We start from the raw sequence: 22,058 nt of genomic DNA on the forward strand, positions 1-22,058 counted from the left end.
ACAGTCAAGAACCTGGTCAAAGTCAGATTACTAATCTGTTCCAGAGGAACTATATTCTACAACACAGCCAGATACATGTCAATTGTACTCGGCAGAATCATACATTAAGGATAGCAAGGAACTTTGATGGAAAAATAGAGAGACAAAGCCAACTAGGAAAACTGATCGGTTATGATGTAGTGGGCTTATTTAACAGTATACCGATGAAGCCTTGAATTGTGTTAGACCGAAAATTCAAAATCAAACAACCAACCTTAACACCAGCATAAACACGGATAGTTTAATGAAAAGATGAAGTGTTTGAACAAATCCGTGGGTTACCATTGGGGTCGCCAATAAGTCCTGTCATCATTTTCATTTATATGATAGCCTTCGAAGAAAATGCCCTAGCAACATCCCAATCCAGCCTAACACTGGATTCGAAAAGTGGATGCTGTGTTTGATGTGATCAAGGAAGGAGAAGGCCACCAACTACTACCGAACCACTTCAACTCAATACACCCAAGAAAACAATTTACAGATGAAGAAGAACATAATAAACAGCTACCCTTTTTGGACATTCTAATTGATAGAAATGATGATGAATTAACGACAAGAGTGTATAGAAAACCGACGCATACAGACCAATACATAAACTTCGCATCGCTCCATCCCAAAACAACCAAGGCGGGAAAGAAATAAATAAAGAAATAAAAGACATTATCGAATCCCTAATCCAATACAACAACTACCTCTTAGAATTTGTAAGGAAAATTATTAGTAGTACCACTGAAAACTGAACAAAGCCCCGCACGTGACCATTAAAGAAAAGCTCCAATCCATACCAATATTCCATTTATTCCTTCTAGGTTCAGAAAACATGAAATGTGCTATCGGTCTCTATGATAATTAGTATAGGGCGTTTAGCAAGACCCTGATTACATATAGACCGTCGGCTACTTCGCTTCATTTTACACCGACATTAAATTGAAAAAATACCCAGACTGATTCAAATGCTGTTGGGCAATTAGACAATCTGTATCAATTTACAATGGATATAAATCATGAGGCAAAATCAATACACATATCCTTACAACTTAGCTGAATAATGTGGTTTATTCATTTATGCACCTCACCCGAATTAAGAATTATAATAATGATAGTGTACGTGGTAATATTTTGGGACATTTACACGTCTATTAGTGTATACAAGCTAAAATAATCTATACTTTACTCGTTATGAGTAAACACTCTAAAATTAGTTATAGTTATGTTACTAGCGCAATCAACGCCATATTTTATTAAAAAAAAACCACTCAAATTCGAGTACACAAATACTTTTGTAACGCAAGATTCGGTGTAAAATTGACACCATTCGGAGGAATGTTTCCCTAAAATAATTACACTTGTTGATGTAAATGCAATAAAACGCCTGTAAAGGGGTGGCTCATCCCAAACACCCTTTACCGGCTACAATTACACCTATCCTGGTGTTCGGTACTCATGGATATCGATTACACTTTTGCAACCCAATAAACGCAGTAAAATTAACGCTGTTCTATGATTTATTCCCCAATAATAGTTACACACTTTAGTGTAAATGCAGTACAGCAGTGATAGTGGTGTAGCTTATTCAAAACACCCCACACTTACGCCTATTCAGGTGCTCAGTAGTCATGAATATCGGCTACACTTGTTAGGTGTAGTTCTTTTAGTTGGTTACCCTAGGAAAGGTATTACATTAAAACAAAACGCTAGCTGTGGTGCAAAGTTTACACTTAATTAATACTGCTTATAGTTTTTAATTACACCCATTTTAAACAGTGTATCTGTGAGACTCAAAGAACATCTAGCAGCAACTACACGTATGGAAACCAGCAAACCAGCTGTAGCCGAACATCCTACCCACAACATAGAATGGGATAACACCAATGTGCTGACTAAAAAGTATTGTAGGAAACCTTAGAAATCCAACGTTATAAACCTAAAATGAACAATGGTCGATCTATTTCAAATGTATGGAAAGACTTATTATCTTAATGCAGTTAATAGTGGAGCGTTCCTTTATGATTTAATCAGTGGAACTATAATTTTTATGCCTAATTGCCTAATGTAATCAAATTTTTAAGATTATCGTATCATTAAAAAGACATGCAAGACACAAACTAATTTATTTGTTTAGTAAGTGACATTGGTTGTATGATTAAAATGAAGTTTCAGGTGGTGGCTTCTGCCCCCCTTTTTTATCTATCATAAGTAAGAGAGATAGTGGAGTCATATTCAAAGGGATATGGTTGTTGTTATAAGTTTTAATTATTGTTACGTTTTAAATGTTAAATTGTTTTACTCATGGGTGTACTATAAATGTAAAGTTGTTATTCATTATTGATCACTGCTTGATATAGATAACTGTAAGAGTATTGAAACGTTGCATGTAATAAACCAAGACGTAGTAAATCCATAAAGTTGTGTTATTATGAATATATATATAACATAATTAGCGAGTATGTACAATGTATCCGTTAGAAACGTCTTAATATATCGATTATCGAATTAATAATGTTAATACCATTAAATAGCATGTCAAAAACAAATAATTCATTGATTCTCTATAGTTATCTTTGTCCGTCTTTAATTTGGCTGTAAAATGGTAATAATCTATAATTCTCTTAGTATATAGTATTATAATGTTCAGTTATGACATCATAAGATTTTGTAATCTATAATAATGCATATTAACTAAAAGGAAGACTTCCTGGCATTGCTTATAATTACAGCCGATGGCTTATATAATGTATAGTATTAAATAGATCGTGGTATGTCGACATTGGCCAGCAATATAAAATGTTCCATATTATGCGAGATCTGCTATTTGGGACCAGAAGACAAATTAAGATATTTTAATAAAACCCGTATTATTATTGTATGAATTGTTTTTAACAAACGGCAACGTTATAATTCATGTCGTAAAGATCTGGGACCGGTTGCTCAAAACTCTAACGGATCGTTATCATGCTAACGTGTCGTTTGTTCGGTCTGTTAAATTCCTGTTGCTGGAAAGTCAATTTCATGATCCGTTAACTAACGGACTGATTAAAGTTAATCCATGAGAAAACTGTTTGGTCATTGGCTAAATTTTAAATTTTTAAATTTAGTGTACATGTATAATAACTTTATAGAAGTTAGTATTAACAAGAAAGACTTTGCAGTCTGTTCACAAAACTTGATTAAAGACAAAAAGATAACGGTATAATTTTCTACAGTTCGATAGAATACTAAATATGTATGAAAAATTGTAGGATTTGCACCACAGGAATGCTCTACGACTTTTTGCTAAACTGAAAAATAAATGTAAAATTACAGTGAAAAATATGTAATTTCTTTAACATAACGCTGTAAAAATATCACTGCGTGTTTTTATACTATAGATTTACTGTCTTGGTGAGGTAACATGGAATTACGGTAAAAAAAATAAGTGTAGTTTTACAAGTATTTTTATTATATGTAACCTGTATTGATACAACTATGTTTGGTAACGTAAACGTATGTTGTATATTAACCGTTTTGGGGGTAATTCTACCATTCATACATGTTTAAATACGGTATTTGTGTACAATTTACAGGAAACGTGTAATTGTACATCTCTTTAGAACTTTAACATTGATAGACCTTTTTGTCTATAGTCCACTTATGAGGGGGTCACGGTGGCTAAGTAGGTAGGACGCTGACTCGCTAGCCTGGAGGTCGGGTTTCCATCCCTGCATTGGCCGAGAAAGTTCATCCAGATTTTCCGGCGTGGTTCCCCTTGTAGCCGGAGGGCCGGACAAGGATAGTTGTCCAGTCGTTCGGATGGGACGAAACACCGAAGTCCCGTGTACACATTGGCGTGCACGTAAAAGATCCCTATTAAGCTGGCTGTTAAAATTATATGTATTATATGTATATTTACAGTTATAAGTATACTTAAAATATCACATAGTTTGTTAACTTACATTTAAAACCATGTAAATGCATATGAATACAAAGCTTATGTAAGATTACATCAAACTTAAAGTAGAAATACAACCATATGCCAGTTTACTTTATGTGAGCTGTATATTAACAGAAATGCCATTTGAATTATTACTTTTACAGCAAATTGCAAATTTACTGTCAAATAGTGCCCACATCGCTTATTCCCTCTTCGGCCACATGTAATATTACATCAAATGTAATGTAGAAATACAACCATATGTCAGTTTACATTAACAGAAATGCCAGTTGGAATAGTATTTTTACAACAAATTGTAAATCTACTGTCAAATAGTGTTCAAATCGGTTATTCCCCTTGACCACATATCGAATTTTGTGCAAAATATTTACTGTTATGTCAGTAAGATTAATCTATTTTAGAGAAATAGGTTATTCAAAATCTGAATGCACCTAACTGGCGTATGGAGACAGTGATATGCCATAAATAGTGTTGTGTGGGACATTTTGCTTCGTGTCATGCCTCCTGCTCTTTCCATTGTAAGAGGCAGAACAGTAAACCCCATTTTATTTAATTTCTTTCCATTATCGAATGATGTTTTGCATGCTCGGCTGAAAGGTCCGCAAAACTTTATGAGTTCGCCAGGATAGAACCTAGGACTACTAAGCCGCGTGGGGACAAACACATTCCCTTTACAAATGTCACCTTTTCAAGTATATTTCAAGTAGATATACGCTTCAAATTGTATTTTTACCGTAAAATGACTGACAGAAAGTTGCCAGTAAAATCACTGTATTTTAACACTGACTTATAAACTTATAGATTTATAAACACCACGTAAATTTAGAGTGAGTGTAAAATACCTTTGGGGTAAATTTACAACCACAGTGTAAATTTAGAGTGTGTGTAAGATAACTTTGAGGTAAATTTACAACCACAGTGTAAAGTTAGAGTGAATGTAAATTTACCTCTCTTTCTATTTACAAGCACAATGTAAATTTACACCTAAGTTATTTTACACTCTCTGTAAATTTGCATGCTGTTTGTAAATCTAAATCTACCGCTTAGGTGTAAATTTACAAGTCAGTGTTAAAATATAGTCATTTTACTGGCAACTTTCTTCCAGTAAATTTACGGTAAAAATACACAAAAATTATTTACAGTGCAAGGGTATACTTCGACTGACAGTAGACTAATGCCATCATCAAACGGAGCCTAACACCTTCGTTAAATATAATGGCAAGTTAACGACATGTTAAAGTTTTAAAGTTAACGGAAATTCCAGCAACAGATTCTCTGTCCGTTAAAGATAACGATCTGTTAATTCCGGGTCCTGAGGTACAAGCACTAAATTGACATTTAAAGCTTGAAAAGGCAGACTAGATTCGCCGAATAGGTTCCATAAAACACTTAATTGTGTAATAAGTATTACTTTCTTGAAATTCAATATATTTTGATCTCAGACCTTGGAATTGGCTTCCTGATGTTCAAGACAAAGAATGTCACAGAAGACATAAAACTTGTTTCAAATTGCTAATTCTTTAACACTAAGGAAGAAGCTTACTAACGTTTTGAATTCACACAGTTTTATAATATAGGTCAGCTTTGTGGCGGGTAAATTTGGACAACTATGCCAATTCATGACATTATGTGGTATTGTTGCACCAATATCCACTAAATAAGAAATGAAATGAAATGAAAGAGGGTTTAACGTCTTACTGTTCTGCTCCAGCTGGGCTATTGAAGACGGGCATACCCAATATAGTGTGCTATGAGAGAAATTTTGCCCGAACAGCGGCTCTACGGCCTACTCTTATATTAAATTCCACCTGCCAAGGGATCTTTTACGTGAACACCAATGTGTTTATGGGACGTCGGTTTTTCGTCCCATCCGAATGACTAGACAGCTATCCTTGTCAGACCCTCCGTCATGCACCAATAACAAAGGGAAATCACGCCGGGAAATTCAGATGAACTTTCTCGGCCAACACCTGGAGCGAGACGCGACCTCCAGGTTAGCGAGCCAGCGTCTTACTCACTAAATAAGCGCTCAGTAGCGCACATGTATAAATTTGATTGTAAAAGACAATTTTGTTTTTCTTTATCATTAAGATTTATTGGGTTTACAACTCAAGGTGGGGTTTTGGTTTTGAAAAATCGGTCGATATGTGGTTTTGCAATTTCAGCAACGACACTTTGCTTTTATATGTAATGCTACATTTGTTTAAGATTGTGGTTATATTTTTCTCTTATCTTTTTTTTTTAGTTAACGATCTATAGCTTGAAGTGCAGACGAGAGAGGTTGACCTATACAGCGCTAACCAAGTATGGCGTTATTGAATTACAAGAGTTACGGAGCATCGTGTTGGAGATATCTAAGACGTCGATCGTCCATCGTTAAATTATTTCTGTTTTGTGTGGCCTTATTTTTCTCCATGCTGATATTCAAAGGTAATTTCCGCTTGTCAACAGTTGAATTTGACATTTTATTGATTCAGGCGAACGTTGTTGGATATTTTAAATTAACGTACATAGAAATTGTTAGGTTAATGGAAGTTGCCGCTATCCGCTAGTTATTTCTATACAGCACTTTCGTAGTCGCCAATGTAACTTCGATTAACTCAAGGGGTAAACCCAAGTAAAATATTAAAGCTACATAAAACTTACCGCAATATTTGATGTAACTCACAAGTTATTGGGATTTTAAAATAATCTGACCTAACGTCACATAGAATAAAAGGAATCTGTAGCTGGCCGTAATTCGAAAATTCTGAGATTGGTTAATAACGTAAGCGGATTTTATAAAAAGATGTTCAGGATAAAATTAAAGTCAATATATATAATAGCCCTTCAGCCATTGCTTGATTGCTCAGCTCTTTCAACACTTTTACGTTTGCTTTTTTTTACTTTCCAATCATCCTTTCTCTCTTTACAGTGTCTTTATGCATGTTCATAACTAGTAAGTCCTTTCGAGTTATTGAAAGGGGACACTCTCATTTACATGACCGCCTATCGTTAATAAGTAACGATAAATTACAGAAACGACTGAATATAAATCAGTTTATATACATTATCACATTATTATATGCGTTGCTGATCTGTGTTCAATTTTAGGTGCCACAGAATAGCGATTTGGTTCCTTTAAAGCCCGATCCACTGATTTATTACAAGATACAGGCGTTTTGAAACAAAACTTAAGACTGCATTAACCTGCACAATTTGAATTACATGGCTTAGAGAGAGCACTCGGTTCCAGGGGTTAACACACTTTTGCACCCCTACACAGGCAGTCATAATGTTTACCTATTTTACTGAATTTAGTTAAAATGCATAATAACTTAAAGATACATATAAAGAGTTGGCTATTCTTGCAATAATAATTCAAAAATAGATGATAAAAAAAGAAAATGTTGAAAATTTCAGTCAAATTACTTTGTTCTGAACGGAATTGTCACTGTTGGATATTTGGACTAGAAATAGGCATCAATACACTAGTCTGTGAGAATTGGCGATCGTTTGACTGACAGACGATAACTCCACCCACATATTCTCGATTATCAAGTAACATGCTCAATGGCTATGGTAGCCTCGCTTGGCAGGCCTTTCATCACCAATTTCCGGTAGTGACATTGCAGCGACTAATGGTAAACGTTAGCTTGGTCCGCCATTTATTGATTTAATTTTAAATGGACGAATGTTTAAATCCAAACTGTATCTATGCCATCCGTGGGTCTGCAGGGTTGATTTTGAGCTTGTCGTGTAAATAAAGGTCTAATTAATAATTTCTATAACATCTAAAGCCTAAATAAAGATTTGCAGTACGCAGATTTAGCTCTTGCATAATGTATGTTTAAGAAAAAAGGCAATAAAATAAATTGCGTATAATAAATGTTTAGAAGAAATATTTAATGTTGACATTTATAACTGGGCAGAGATTACAAATTTGAAAGGTCTGAATTGATTAACGTGGATTATAAGCCAGAGCCCAGAGCAAAGTTTTCGTCCATTCACACTTTGGGCCGCAATGTATGACCTATATCTATACACGGCATAATATCTATAAAGCATTTTCCATGAGATTTGTATTTTGTCTATAAGTTTTAAATTGAAGGTAATGTGTCAGTTAAAAATCTCTCAAGCTTCTATAAACATTCTATTTTTTTTAACATCACCTACAGCTTAGATAGAGCTTAACTTATATGTGTCCGTCATTATACTAGTCTGTTAGAAAGGCTTATAAGAAAAACAAATACGCCTATAGTACTCCGGACGACGAAACGGGTCGAAATGGAGATAAACGTAATAAATACAACAGTAAAATGAAGACATCGATATAAAAATAAATTGGACGAAGTTGTCTATTATATTGGCGTACACGTAAAAGAACCCCTGACAGAAACTCTGATATCCTGGACAAATGTCTCTCATACCCCCACTGCATGGCGGGGACCTCCGGAAAATTATGACTTTCACAATCGGAAATTTTCGGTTTAAATAGGACCTAGTTTATTTAAACGTTGGAAATGTGATCTAACAAACGCTATAAATATTATCGGAAAAAGAGCTTTTATTTGATGTGATACGCCTGTGTAAACTTTAACATTATATGAGATAAACGTATAACTACGATTAGCAGACACATTAAGGAATACGTCGACTAGCCAGGTCCTCAACGATACGACACAAATTAGGGTTAAGACTACGAATGTAGTGCCCCTGTTTACAGAGAGCGAGAGAAATGGGTGTTAACGTCCTCTCGACACAAACTAGGTCATTTTGGGACTAACATATTGTTCAATTTTATTTCAATAATTTACTTGTGCGTAAGGGTCTTTAGCAGTGGGACGAAACCGGAGGACCCGGAGAGAACCCACGAGGTTGGACAGGCGACTCTACTCCTTGTCACGTAAAAGTGAAGAAGCGAAACCACGCCACTTGACTCAATACCAGACCTTACGATACAACACACACACACGTTACCCCCCCCCCCCCACACACACACACCCTTCTGTTTATAGAAATAAGTGTTAAGAGTAATGAATTCAAGACCTTGATTACGTAGAAGAAATAAATTTTATGTCTGAGAAATTCTAATAATATGCTGCTTTTCGTAAGAGATTTAACGTTTAAAAAAACTTGAGGAGCTGTATAACAGACCATGGTTTCAATTAAAGAAAAATTACTCAGAGTTCCGGGGTACGTCGCCAGATAGTACACAAATAAGTTCGATTTAACGGTGATTTGAAGTTACAATTATATCGGGTATGTGTAAAAGTCATTACGCGAGAGCTAAATTTTTCTATCTAGCTCAAAATGTTATACAAATTGTTATGTAGACATTTATGCACATGGCAAGGTCATAATCAACTCACTAGGTCATGGCATGGATTAGATTAGACAACGCTCGCTCGTAAAACACTAATAGTAATATGACCGATCAAAACGAAATTTTCCGAAAATACATGACGTCACTCACGAACGTGGGTTGTCTATTCCACTTTGTCTAGGTCTAAACACATTATTTAATAGCAGGTCGCGTAATGTGATTCACGGACCCCAGATTGTTCTACCAATAAAAACCATCGAATTGTTTTAATATCCAGTCAAAACGAATACGCAAAATTGCTAGGTGGCAATCGTCTATTCCAACTGGAGACATTAAATAAATCATGTAAGACTTGAAAATTTGCGTTTGATTAATAATATTTTCTCCTGCTGCAAACGTAATGTCTACAATTCCTCAGCAAATTAAACAAAATAAACAATCTCTATCGCTAGATGTTAACAGAGCATCCGGCTGAATAAACGTAATGAAAATAATATGTAGTTTAAACTGGTGTTAAATTGTTAACAATTTTCAATGCATTCACCTAAAAGGTATCCAGACTGTCATTATAGTTTTCTACACAGGTAAATTAGGGCATATTATTGATAATTGTATATTGCATTACATAATTCATTATATTCATCTTTTGTATTCAGAGATATCGTTGCAACAAATTATAGACGTTCCTGATAAATTATTGGATTATAGGATTACAAATGAGATATTCTACACGTTAAAGCATTCATTTTGAAATGTATTATCATGTTATCGGATGCACTCGCTATCTTATTGTATTGGAAAACTGTTCTTGACATAATCATTCGAAAGACAGCAAAACATATATATTTCCAATTTGTGTCATTTCTTTATGTCATTTACTAGTACATTTTATTACGATGCGCCATTTTAACCCATAACAATCACCTGCAAACTACGATAGTGTGAAAGTTGAATCTCTAATAGGAATATCAGTGCAAACGGGTTCAATTCTTTCAGTATTTACAATGTAACGTTGAATTGAAATGCTGCTCGAACGCAACAGACCCTTCCATCTTTTATCGGTAGCGGAGAAATCTGCTGGACATAGTTTAAATCCAAATGAATCCAAGCCTGGATCTAGCGGTGGTATTTTGATTTTCTTTTCTCAATTAAATGATAAATAATCAATCTGAGTATATATTTAGCGTGTATTAAGCCATGAGAAATTTGATATTTTAGCGAAAATGCAAATGGCACACGGGAACTTTAAAGACAAATTTTTATTAAAGTGATTTATATGAATTGATAAAAAAAAGTGAGATAAGATCTAAGTGTTATCTTTTCTTAATGGTGTTTTTCTAAGTCTTGAAGACAAGACAAGATATGGATGGCCCATGTGTATTGTGAGTATCGTTAATGCCAAGCGAAAAGTCAAAAGGCGAGATCAACAAAGAAAACAATAAACAAAAGTTACGAATTTTTTTTGACATGATTTGTATTCTGAGGCTCTTAGCATTGTACTTGATCAAACGATTGGGCTATTTAAGTGCAATGTAAAAGAAAATTTGAAGAATATACAATGAGTATAAATAAAATTCTGTGAAAAAAATATTGCACCAACAAACAGAGAAAATATAAATAATGAGGTTCATGTTAAGGGTCCAAGTGCAGTGTCCGATTAAGACGCGTGGAGGGGGGGGGGGGTAGTCCACTGAAGTAAATGGGTCCCTCTGTCCAGCCTCCTCCCAAAAGTAGGTCAAGTTTATAATGAAATTAAATTATATGAAAAATATTACTGATTATTTATTGATTTGAATACGCAGTGTAGATTAAACAGAAAATCACCGAATGCTCATTGGTTAGCAATGAATATTAAATTGTTGTTCAGCAAACATGAATCAAATTAGTTGTTAACGAGCATTTGCTGCACTATGATATCTAAAATTTCCAATTCGTGAGTGAAGTCAACTTCAATGTCCAACAATGGCAAATTGCTCAGTCACTCATGTGGCGTAGTGAAACTGGAAGCATAGTTTGATTTGATTCGTTTCTTCTTCAACAAATATATAATTTTTTAGTTGTTATTCTTACCTATCTTTCTCATAAAAAGGGTCTAACACCGAAAGCACACATGATGATATGGTTGAAACATTAGGAGATGATACTCCTTCATATGCCACAATTAAAAGGTGGTCAGCTGAATTCAAGCGTGGCCGAGACAGCATTGAAGGCGAACCACACCCTGGTCGACCAAAAACTGTATCAACACCTGAAATGGTATAAAAAATCAATGATCTGATAATGAATGACCGACAAGTTACTGAACGATTCATAGCTGGGTAGTTGGTATTGGCCAGGAGAGAGTTCATTCTATTATCACTGAAGCTTTGGAAATGACAAAGGTTTCAGCACGATGGGTGCCAAAGCTTTTGACGCCTGATCAAAAGCGTTCAAGTCACATCATGTCAGAAGCAGAAGAGAATCTAGCCTTATTTGAAACCGATCCTGACCACCTCCTAAAACAAATTGTTACTATGGATGAAACTTGGGTCCACCACTTTTAGCCAGAAACAAAAGAGCAGTCAAAACAGTGGAAACATGTGACGTCGACGACCCCAAAGCAGGCAAAGACTGTTTCATCGGCAGGAAAGGTGATGGCCTCAGTATTCTGGGATTCTGAGGGTGTTCCCATGGTGGATTACCTCCAAAAGGGTCAAACAATTAACGGTAGATACTATGCAGCACTTATAAGGCAGTTGAGGCAAGAAATTAAGACCAAAAGACGAGGAAAGCTGACCAAAGGTATTATTTTCCACCAGGACAATGCGCCAGTGCACAAATCAGCTGTTGCCATGTCAGCAATCCATGACTGTGGTTTTCAACTTCTTCAGCATCCACCCTACTCTCCTGATTTAGCCCCCTCGGACATCTATCTGTTTCCTGCTCTGAAGAAATCTCTTTCCGGTAGGCATTTCCCGTCTGACGATGACGCCATTGCCGCTGTGGATGATTTTCTACACACCCAAAACAAAGACTTCTTCAGAACTGGAATAAATCGTTGATCTATCTGCATAAAAAGTTTATGAAAATACACATTTAAACAACATTTAAATATGTTCTACAACATGTAGGACTCTCCCATCAACCTAAAAATAAATTGTTTATTGGAATTTTCGATTTAACGTCAACTTTCTTGTAACTGTAAAATACTCGACTAATATACCAGTTGTTAATTTCTACCACGCTTCACACCATATCTTCCTACTCGAATAAACAATAGATTTTTATACCTGTAAATTAATATACCAATTAATTTATATAAGTTCAGGTCTACCATGGAATATGGAAATTTGCAACACGTTTACAACACGAGCTGACAATAAATTGTTCATTGGATAGTATGTCCTAGTGTTTCTAGCTTGCGCACAAATTTCATGTGTAATAATCTTATCAGAAATTAATTTATTTACCTTGAAAACGTTAATTTACAAGCAATATTCACAACAACAAAAATCGCCATTTTGGATTCTATTTTAATTGTCGTTTTAAATTTACACCATCTTGGCTAGGATTTGGGTAGAAACTGAACTCGGCAACCTCAAAACACTTACATAAGTAATATTACAAGCCATATCCATAGGAAACAAATGACGATTAAATGCAATTCCGCAACTTTGGATTTCTGCCGCCATGGTTTCTCGAAATTGATTTTTGAGATCAGAATTGAACCCAGCGACATTGATAACTGCTATAAATGATATGCTACAAGACATATCATCAGGAAAAATGAGGTTAACTTAAATAAAATCCGCAATTTTTGAGTCCATTTTGAATTGCTGCTATCTTGGATTTTCGAAATTTATCTTTAAATTCAGAGACATCGAAAACCATATAAAAAACAAAGTAAATGTCATATCTTACGATACTTTCGCTGGGTATATGGAGAAAATGCTATTTTATTACGATTAATTATTATTTCGCCATTTTAGATTTCATTTTGACGGCAATTTGGATTCTCTAACAGGAATAAACGACGTTTAACTTTAAATCCATCTTTTTGGCTGCCATTTTGAATTGCTACCAAGATGGATTTTTGAAATTATCTATAAATTCAGAGACATCGAAAACCATGTAAAAGACCCAGTAAAAGTCACATCTTACAAGATTCTTGCTGGTTATATGGGGGGAAAGTCTTTCTTTTATCAAATTTGGCAGCCATTAGGCGTCCATGTAAAAAATACATTTTTTGTTCTTTTTCTTCAAAGTCCCCTTTTCGGCACATTTCGCCTCTATAACTGCTTTTTGTTTGAAGAATTTAAAAAAAGATATAGTTATTCTCCTACCACTAAAAGTCATTGGTTACGAGGTATCGCTCTCCGAAACTTCCTAAAGACCGTCATATTGACTTATGTTACTTACGTTATTTCGCCTATAGGCCGAATTCGGCCGAATTTGAGTATGATGTTGTCTGACATGTGTATAATTGAACTAAACTACATTGGTTTCTTTTGCAATTTGTTTTGTGTAAAACGCTATCCCTCCCCGGCTATAAACCTAACAGGCGGCTGTGTCATTCTAAACAGATGACGTCTATAATGAGAATTGATAAGTCATTATTCATAAACCATTCATCTGTTTCTAATAAATTCCAGTCAGCCAGATTAATTACTTCTCTTAAATTAATAACATATGGTATTATATTTAGAGTCATAATAAATGTAGATATTGTAATTAATATTTCATCGCTTTCTACTATTCTGCTCCGAAAGTTAATCTCAAAAGTGACATGAAACAAATTGCAAAAGAAACAATTGCAGTTTGATTCTGTCATACTTATATTACACAACATCATACTCAAATTCGGCCAAAGTCTACCAAGGCAAAATGACGTAATTAACATAATTCAATATGGCGGTCTCAAGGAAGTTTTTGAGAGTGATATCTTTAACTTGTGTATTTCAGTTTGTTTTGTGAAAAAACGCTATCCCTCCCCGGCTATAAACCTAACAGGCGTCTGTGTCATTCTAAACAGATGACGTCTATAATGAGAAGTCATTATTCATAAACCATTCATCCCTTTCTAATAAATTCTAGTCAGCCAGATTAATTACTTCTCTTAAATTAATAACATATGGTATTATATTTAGAGTCATAATTAATGTAGATATTGTAATTAATATTTCATCGCTTTCTACAGCAGACCACTGTTAAAATTATATGTATATTTACAGTTATAAGTATAGTAAAAATACAGTGCCGGATTTGTCAGATCACATGGTTTGTTAACTTACATTTAAAACGATGTAAGAGCATATGAATACAGGGCTTATGTAAGATTACATCAAAATGAATGTAGTAATACAACCATATGTTAGTTTACATTTAATATGAGCTGTATATTAACAGAATGCCATTTGAAATATTATTTTTACAGAAAATTGCAAATTTACTGTCAAATAGTGGTCACATCGGTTATTCCCCCTTTGACCACATATGAAATATTTAGTTTTCTGTCAGTCAGTTTAGTCGATCTATTTTAGAGAAATAGGTTATTCAAAATCTGAATGCACCGAACTGGCTAATAAAGTCAGGCATGTGCCATACATTGGGTTGTGTGCGACATTTTGCTTGGACTGTACCCTTTTCATTGTAAGGAGCATAACAGTAGGACATTAAACCTCATTTCATTTAATTTCTTTACATTATCGAATGTTGTTTCACGTGCTCGACTGAAAGGTTCGCAAAACTTTCTATGTTCGCCAGGATCGAACCTAGGACTAATTAGCCAAGCGGGGACAAACACATTCCTTTAAGTAATTTTACCTTGGCAAATTACACAATATGTAATTCTACAATAGTTGCGAAGTATTAATACATAAACTCTCTCAAAATACACAACATGTTTGTTTTTTTAAGGTTATTGTACCAATTTATGTAAATTAACATCATGGTAGTTTTACAAGTATTCCATTTATAGATACGTAATTTTATCCTGGATGTATAATAACTAGAGGTAAAGTTACATTACAGACTGTGAAATAACATACAATGTTAAAATACAGTTTTTACGATGGCAATATTTCTGCCAGTTAAAAAAAGGTAAAAATACATAATAATTTAACAGTTTAATGTTCCAACTGATCACTTTTAATTCAAATAATACTTTTAATATCATTGTCAGGCCTTTTAATTTATAGCTTTCAGTACGGGAAACTTACGAAAACCCAATGCAATTCCATCCTTTAATCTGTGCATGCCTCAACCATTACGATCGAATTGGGCTCTTAACAGACACGATCACTTATTGATTGATGGCCCAGCAGAATACAAATTGTTTAGCGGTCACCTTCAATCACTGAATACAAAAGACCAACCCAGTGCTTGTCAGATAATTGAATCTGAACAAGCAGACCTCTTTAAGAATAAAAACATAAGAATAAAAAAAATATGTCAACAGACTTTTTTCTCTTCTCTTGAGAATAGTACTGAACTACATTTATCAAGATTTATATTTATAGCATTCTCGTTATAATCATGACTTAAACGACGGGTTTTAGTTTAGAGTCGACCGGGATGATTGAATCCTTTAGGTTTTAATGAAGACTGGGTAATATATTCATCACACTTCCTTAAATGAGATCAGTCCTTTGGGTATTAAGACAATGGATGTTCCAACAAATTAATTCTCTAGACAATAGACAGGCTATTACATGGTAAGAATTGCCATTCTTATAGTGGCAATATAGACTGGTTACTGCTAATGTGGTCCTTCGATTTGATTGAATGGGCTTCTAAGTGTCATTACATTTATTTTATTCCGAAAACTCAACACAAATTAGGTCATTTCGGGACTAACATGAGCAGTGGGAGGATACCGGGGTACCCAGGGAAAACCCACGAGGTTGTACAGGCGAGGAATCGAAACAACACCACTTGACTCAAAACAAAGTTAGGAAAAAGGTGAAACGTTATTGATACTTTGTATATAATACATCGATTACTATTCAAAAAAAGTAGGGGATATTTGATTTTTAAGTGTTATTAAAGTCACCTAATGAAACTGACGAAGAAACAAATGACAAAATGAAATGAAGTTCACATTCATCGATTTATTCCAAATGATCGTTAGACTAAGTAAGGCACAGACTGACCATTACAAGGGTAAAATGATACCCGGGGTCAAACAGCAAAGTTACCACAGCATCACAACCAAGTCAGTAACGGGTAAATCCTCCTCTGTTTGCCAAACACGCATTGATCCGACGTGGCATACTCCTAATGAGACGTCTAAGGTCATTTTGGTCCAGATTGTCCCATTCCTGTTGCAACGCAGCAGCAAGTTCTTGGACATTGGCAGGACGTTGTTGACGTTGACGTAACCTCTGTCCAAGCATGTCCCAGACATGCTCGATGGGGGAGAGGTCGGGACTCAGTGCTGGCCAAGGTAATGTGGTGATGTTCTGTTGTTGGAGGTAACCTGTAACGATCCTGGCCCTGTGACATCTTGCGTTGTCATCCTGGAAGATGAAACGGCGGCCATGACGTCGTGCGAACGGCACAACATGGACTGCCAAGATGTTGTCCCGGTAGTACTGGCCTGTAACACGCCCTGCAACAACATGTAAAGCCGTTCTTCCAGCAACAGTGATGCCTCCCCACACCATAACAGAACCATCCCCAAATCGATCATGTCTGATGACGTTAACGTCTTGGAAGCGCTCGTTTCGACGACGCCACACCCTCCTACGTCTGTCCAAAAAATCAACAGTGAACCTTGACTCATCTGAAAACATCACATTGCTCCAGCGTCGATTATCCCAGTGTTGACGATCCCTACACCAACGACGTCTTGCCTGAATGTGATGATCTCTCAAACAAGGGATCACGCGAGGACGTCGGGCGCGAAGGTGACCCCTATGCAGTCGATTCCGAATCGTCTGGCCACTCACTCTCACACCAGTGTCTGTTTGAAGACGAGCGCTGATCTGATTTGCTGTGATGACACGATTTCTCAAGGCCAAGGTACGGATAAATCGATCCTGGGCTTGAGTTGTCGCCCTTGGTCGACCTGAGCGTGGTCTGTCCTGTACAGATTGTGTATCACGGTATCTGGACCATAGCCTGCTTATGACAGACTGAGAAACATTCATCGTCCGCGCCACAACCGCCTGTGTTGTGCCGATCTGTAGCATGCCAAGGGCACGTAACCTTTCATTTTGGGTAAGCCGACGCATATCAAAATTTGTTTTCTGGTCACTAAAACAATTAAACTGATGTTTCCACCCTGGAATTCAATGCCACAATGACTGTAACATTCAAAGTCAGAGTCGTGCAAATCTTGGGTTGGACCCCCATGATGATCCCAAGCATCACCTGCATTCCATGCGGTAGCTATTGGTGCGTTTGGGCGTCACATGTAACTGGAAATGTTTCTTCTGTTAGGTTCTATAGTGACTTTTTTCGTAGTCATTTGCATATTTTAGTATTATGCCCCCAAAATCAAATATCCCCTACTTTTTTTGAATAGTATATAATGTTCAAAACTATGCACTACCGGTATAGGTTTTAAACTGATTTACCAGCTAATCCCAGATACGAATATAATGTTCAAAACTATGCCACATTGACATAGAATGGATTTCACATGGTTGATAACTATTACTATTATCCACTACCGGTATAGGTTTTAAACTGATTTACCAGCTAATCCCAGATACGAATATACTAGAATAACGTAGTTTTTTGCTGGTCGAACGTGTTCACAAATTTAAGTTGAATGACATCAAGTCCGACTAACTTGCTGATATCTTAACAGGACCGCCTTTACAACATTAAAGCCAAAGCCGTGCACTGGGGTCCGTACCCACACAACCACTCACATGAATAAAAATGTAAATGGTCGAGAAAATTAAACATATATTTTTTATTATATTGGTACTTCCAACAAAATCTGTGTTTAAACATTAAAAAAACATAGCAACATATTACATAGATTAGCATCGGTCCGCTATATTCGAGGGACCCTCTGGCATCTGCCCCGCGCGTGCGCATGTGTTCAGACGGCCCTGACCGTTAGGTGTGTTGTCGTACAAATTATAACAGATGTATTAGCAAGTGACATATAGTTAACATATTATTATTCTCTTTTCAGATGAAATTCGAATATTGTCCAAAGAGGTGAGATATGTGGATGCTACAGAAGGTGAAAAACGACCCATATCTTCCCCGTTCACCCTTTTAAGAGAATCTTTCTCCAAACCATCTAAAAACCCACCCTACATTTACCATGCTTCCAAACAGCTAAAGGTAATATATGCAGCTTTACATCTAGCATCCATTCATTTACATGCATGCTGATGTTATTTATATATGTGTTCAGTTCCAGTCGATGATTTACATATTTATAGGATTGCGGAAATATATCTCTAAATTAACAAAAGACGAGCATATTTTTTACGCCAAGAGATGTAAGATTTAGATAAAGAGTTGACAGTTATAGCTTTCATAAATATATTGAAAACGTAATTTAAATTACTTAGTTCTGAGCGAAGTTATTATTGTTGGCAGTTTTTCTTTTCATTGCTATCATTCTTACGATAATAAACAAAGTCTCAATTACCCATTTTAAAATTAAATTAATAAATGGGGACCGTGTTCCAATCCATTAAAAATCACGACCACCCGATTTTTTAGAGAGTTGATTATGAGCTTGTTATCTGCATAAATATCTAATTAATAATTTATATAACATTTGAGACCAAAAGAAAGACTTCTAATAGACAGATTTAGCTCTTACACAATTCATCTTTAAAACAATATTTGGTTGGCAGAGGGAAAAGTTGAAAATTTAATTGATGGAGATCCCTAATGATTGACGAACCACCTTTTTTTTGGTAGGGATTTTCAGCACATGCCACACCGATTTATCAATAATTGAAATTTATTCCTTGATGCCAGTTGACCATAATGTATGGTAGCCCAGATACGTGTCTAGATTCGGATATGGGCTAGCACACACGTCACATGTGGATATTGTATAGCACACAGAGCTATAAATGAAATGAAATGATATGGGGTTTAACGTCCTACTGTTTTGCTCCGAACTGGGCTAATGAAGACGGACATACGCCATACAGTAGGCTATGAGGGAAATTTTGCCAGGACAGCGGCACTACGGCCTGCTCTTATATCGAATTCCAACTGTCAAGGAATCTTTTACGTGCACACCAATGTGTATACGGGCCCTCCGTCCTGCATCCCTGACAAGGGGGAACCACGCCGTTAAATCTCGATGAACTTTCTCCGCCAATGCAGGGATCGAACACCCGACCCCCAGGCTAGCGAGCCGGCGTCTTACCCACTAAGCCACCGTGATCCCCCAGCACACAGAGCAACAAAGAAGAGGAAAATGAATATTGTTCTAGGTAATGCTCAGTGTTACGTCTAGAACATAACTAAAGCATAATTTCCAGATCTAACAATGTCAGAGTGAGAAATGAACTTATGGTGAATTATTAGCGGCGAACATAGAAGAGGGGAAGAAGGGCGATGACCCTGGGCATGAAATTTTAGATTATCACTAGCTGCCCTACTTAAAAGGCCAATCTCGATTACATTTTGGAGAATAAACCTGTTTAATTTTGTGTTAAAAGCCCCCAAAATCGTCTACCTTTTCAAATAGATTATCAGAGCACCAAACGAAAACATTGACCCGAAATCTTAAAAGGGTTACGTGTCCAGATAACTTGGCAATGGCGACTGGTGTCACAAGCTGTATTATACGATGTCTGGATAAAACCATACTTTTATCTTATAAAAATAACGTATAGGTGAAATTTACCGTTCGTTATCAACTACAGCATGTTGGTCATGCACCAGGGCCTTAACTAGCTCAGAGCAATGAGAGGGCGCGTGAGGTGTTCTCAGGGGTGCTGTAAAATTGACAATTGTTTTTATGGTCGATAATATTTTCACGGGTGGGGGGAGGGGGTCGTCAGTTACGGGACTGTCATGCAGGAGTGCTTGTAAAATGGACGGACAATGTTTTTCTATTGTTTTCATGGTCGACAATTTTTTCACGCCCCCCCCCCCTCAGTTACGGGCCTGTCATGCACTGTATAGACCTTAAAGGGAACGGCAATAGATTATCAGCTCACCAAACGAAAACACTGACCCGAAGTCTTATAAAAGGGATACGTGTCCGGATAAGCGGTTTTGACGTTCACGTCCAAACGATCAATATTTTGTGCTTAAATTTTGAGACAAGCTAAATACACCATTCCTCTATATTATAGCGCTTAAATTTCATACGTACACGGACTTATATTTCTGAGACCCTGTTAATTTCGGGATGGTTCATCTTTTTTCTTTACATTTAAGTTGTCTTCCTTTCTCAGAATTCTCAGTAAGTCTACTAGAACAGTAGTTGGCCCCGGGCATCACTAAACCTTTGTACTCCACTGGGAATTATTTATCTTCATAACTTTTTTTTAAAAAAAAGCTATACACTGGACACTACAGTGTAACGATCGACAGTACACGCGTTAGACCACTCCGACAGCCGACTTAATCTATTTCCAAATATTCTTAAAATATACGAGCGTATGATAACCAATGTGCTTAGAACAAGTTCCATGTAGATTTTCTAAGATTTGTCTTATTCTAAGAAAGCTCTAAACTGACTAATTATCCACAGAACTCACATAATCTCATATCAACATTTTGTCTCCGTTGGTCTCCCATGTTAAATCAAATAATATTTTTTGTACTGAAAATCGAAGACTATTTTATTCGGAAAGAAATGTGAAAGGTTGAAAGTTAAGAATGTGGAGTTTTTATTATCTCATAGGAATTAACTTCTATGCAAGTATTAAGTTATACAACACTAGAATACAAAATGGTCTTAAAATGGCATTTTTCAGTTTTAAATTCTAGCACACAATGAATCAATCTATCGTCAGTTTGGTCCTCTAATCTCATTATTTACACATCAAAAATAATCTTTTACTCCAAATCTAAAAAAAAAAGGGTCGTTTTTAAATTAATGTGGCTTATTAGAATGCAGATTTGGACCTACACGCAATTGTAAACGATTTTATTTTTATAGTTTCTGAAATACTGCTATTAAATGGCAGTTAGATATCTCATTTCTGTTGAGGTTTTTTGTGTTTATTTCTCATCGTTTGTATTTTTTGTTGCGTGTCTCGGTGGAAATCACGAGTGAATTAGATGCGAAATATTACTCATGTTAGAAGCATAGACTATATGTTTTTCATAATAAAAGCAATGTCATACACAGATCCAGAAAGCTGTGTTACAATACGTGGCCATTGATCGTTTTTACATTGCATCAAAGCTGGTCGTTTACACAGATATGGTTAAAAAATACATTCGATCTACTTTTAATGAATCCAAACTTGCCTGAGGTGGTCGATTGTGGTACAGAAAGTCTTAGATGTGGTCCATTTTATTTTTTAGGTTGGGATTATATTTGATGCGGTAGAGTGTCTGCGAGACAAAGGACCGTTTCAATGTTTGTACGAACGATAGGCATATTAGCCAGGGGGCGGGGGGGGGGGGCAGCTACCCCCCTCCCTAACTTTCGGGCAATCTGACTTTTCGGGCAGACGGGTAAAGTGAAAACACAAATTATTATTTCATCTAGTTGGCAAAAACAGTGCCCGAAATCTAATGAAACACTAATTTTGCTTTTCTTTTAATTGAATACCATTAATTTGTACTGAATTGTCCATGGATTAAAACATTTTGCCTAGAGCCACTCTACTTTGTGCCACATTTTTCGGA

At 36.0% G+C, this 22,058-nt stretch overlaps 1 protein-coding gene across 2 annotated transcripts in view; it reads left to right on the forward strand.

Annotated features, from left to right (window-relative positions):
• LOC126814930 (carbohydrate sulfotransferase 12) overlaps positions 1-22,058 on the forward strand; it is a 44,173-nt gene that overhangs the window by 18,093 nt on the left and 4,022 nt on the right. For both annotated transcript variants that reach the window (XM_050540389.2, XM_050540388.2), the window contains exons 2-3: positions 6,216-6,400; positions 18,406-18,560. In XM_050540389.2, the coding sequence (XP_050396346.2) occupies positions 6,277-6,400; positions 18,406-18,560 (279 nt within the window). In that variant the 5' untranslated portion in view covers positions 6,216-6,276. The remainder of the gene's footprint in view (positions 1-6,215; positions 6,401-18,405; positions 18,561-22,058) is intronic.

This window comes from Patella vulgata, chromosome 3, assembly GCF_932274485.2.
Source record: "Patella vulgata chromosome 3, xgPatVulg1.2, whole genome shotgun sequence".
Lineage (NCBI taxonomy): Eukaryota > Metazoa > Mollusca > Gastropoda > Patellidae > Patella > Patella vulgata.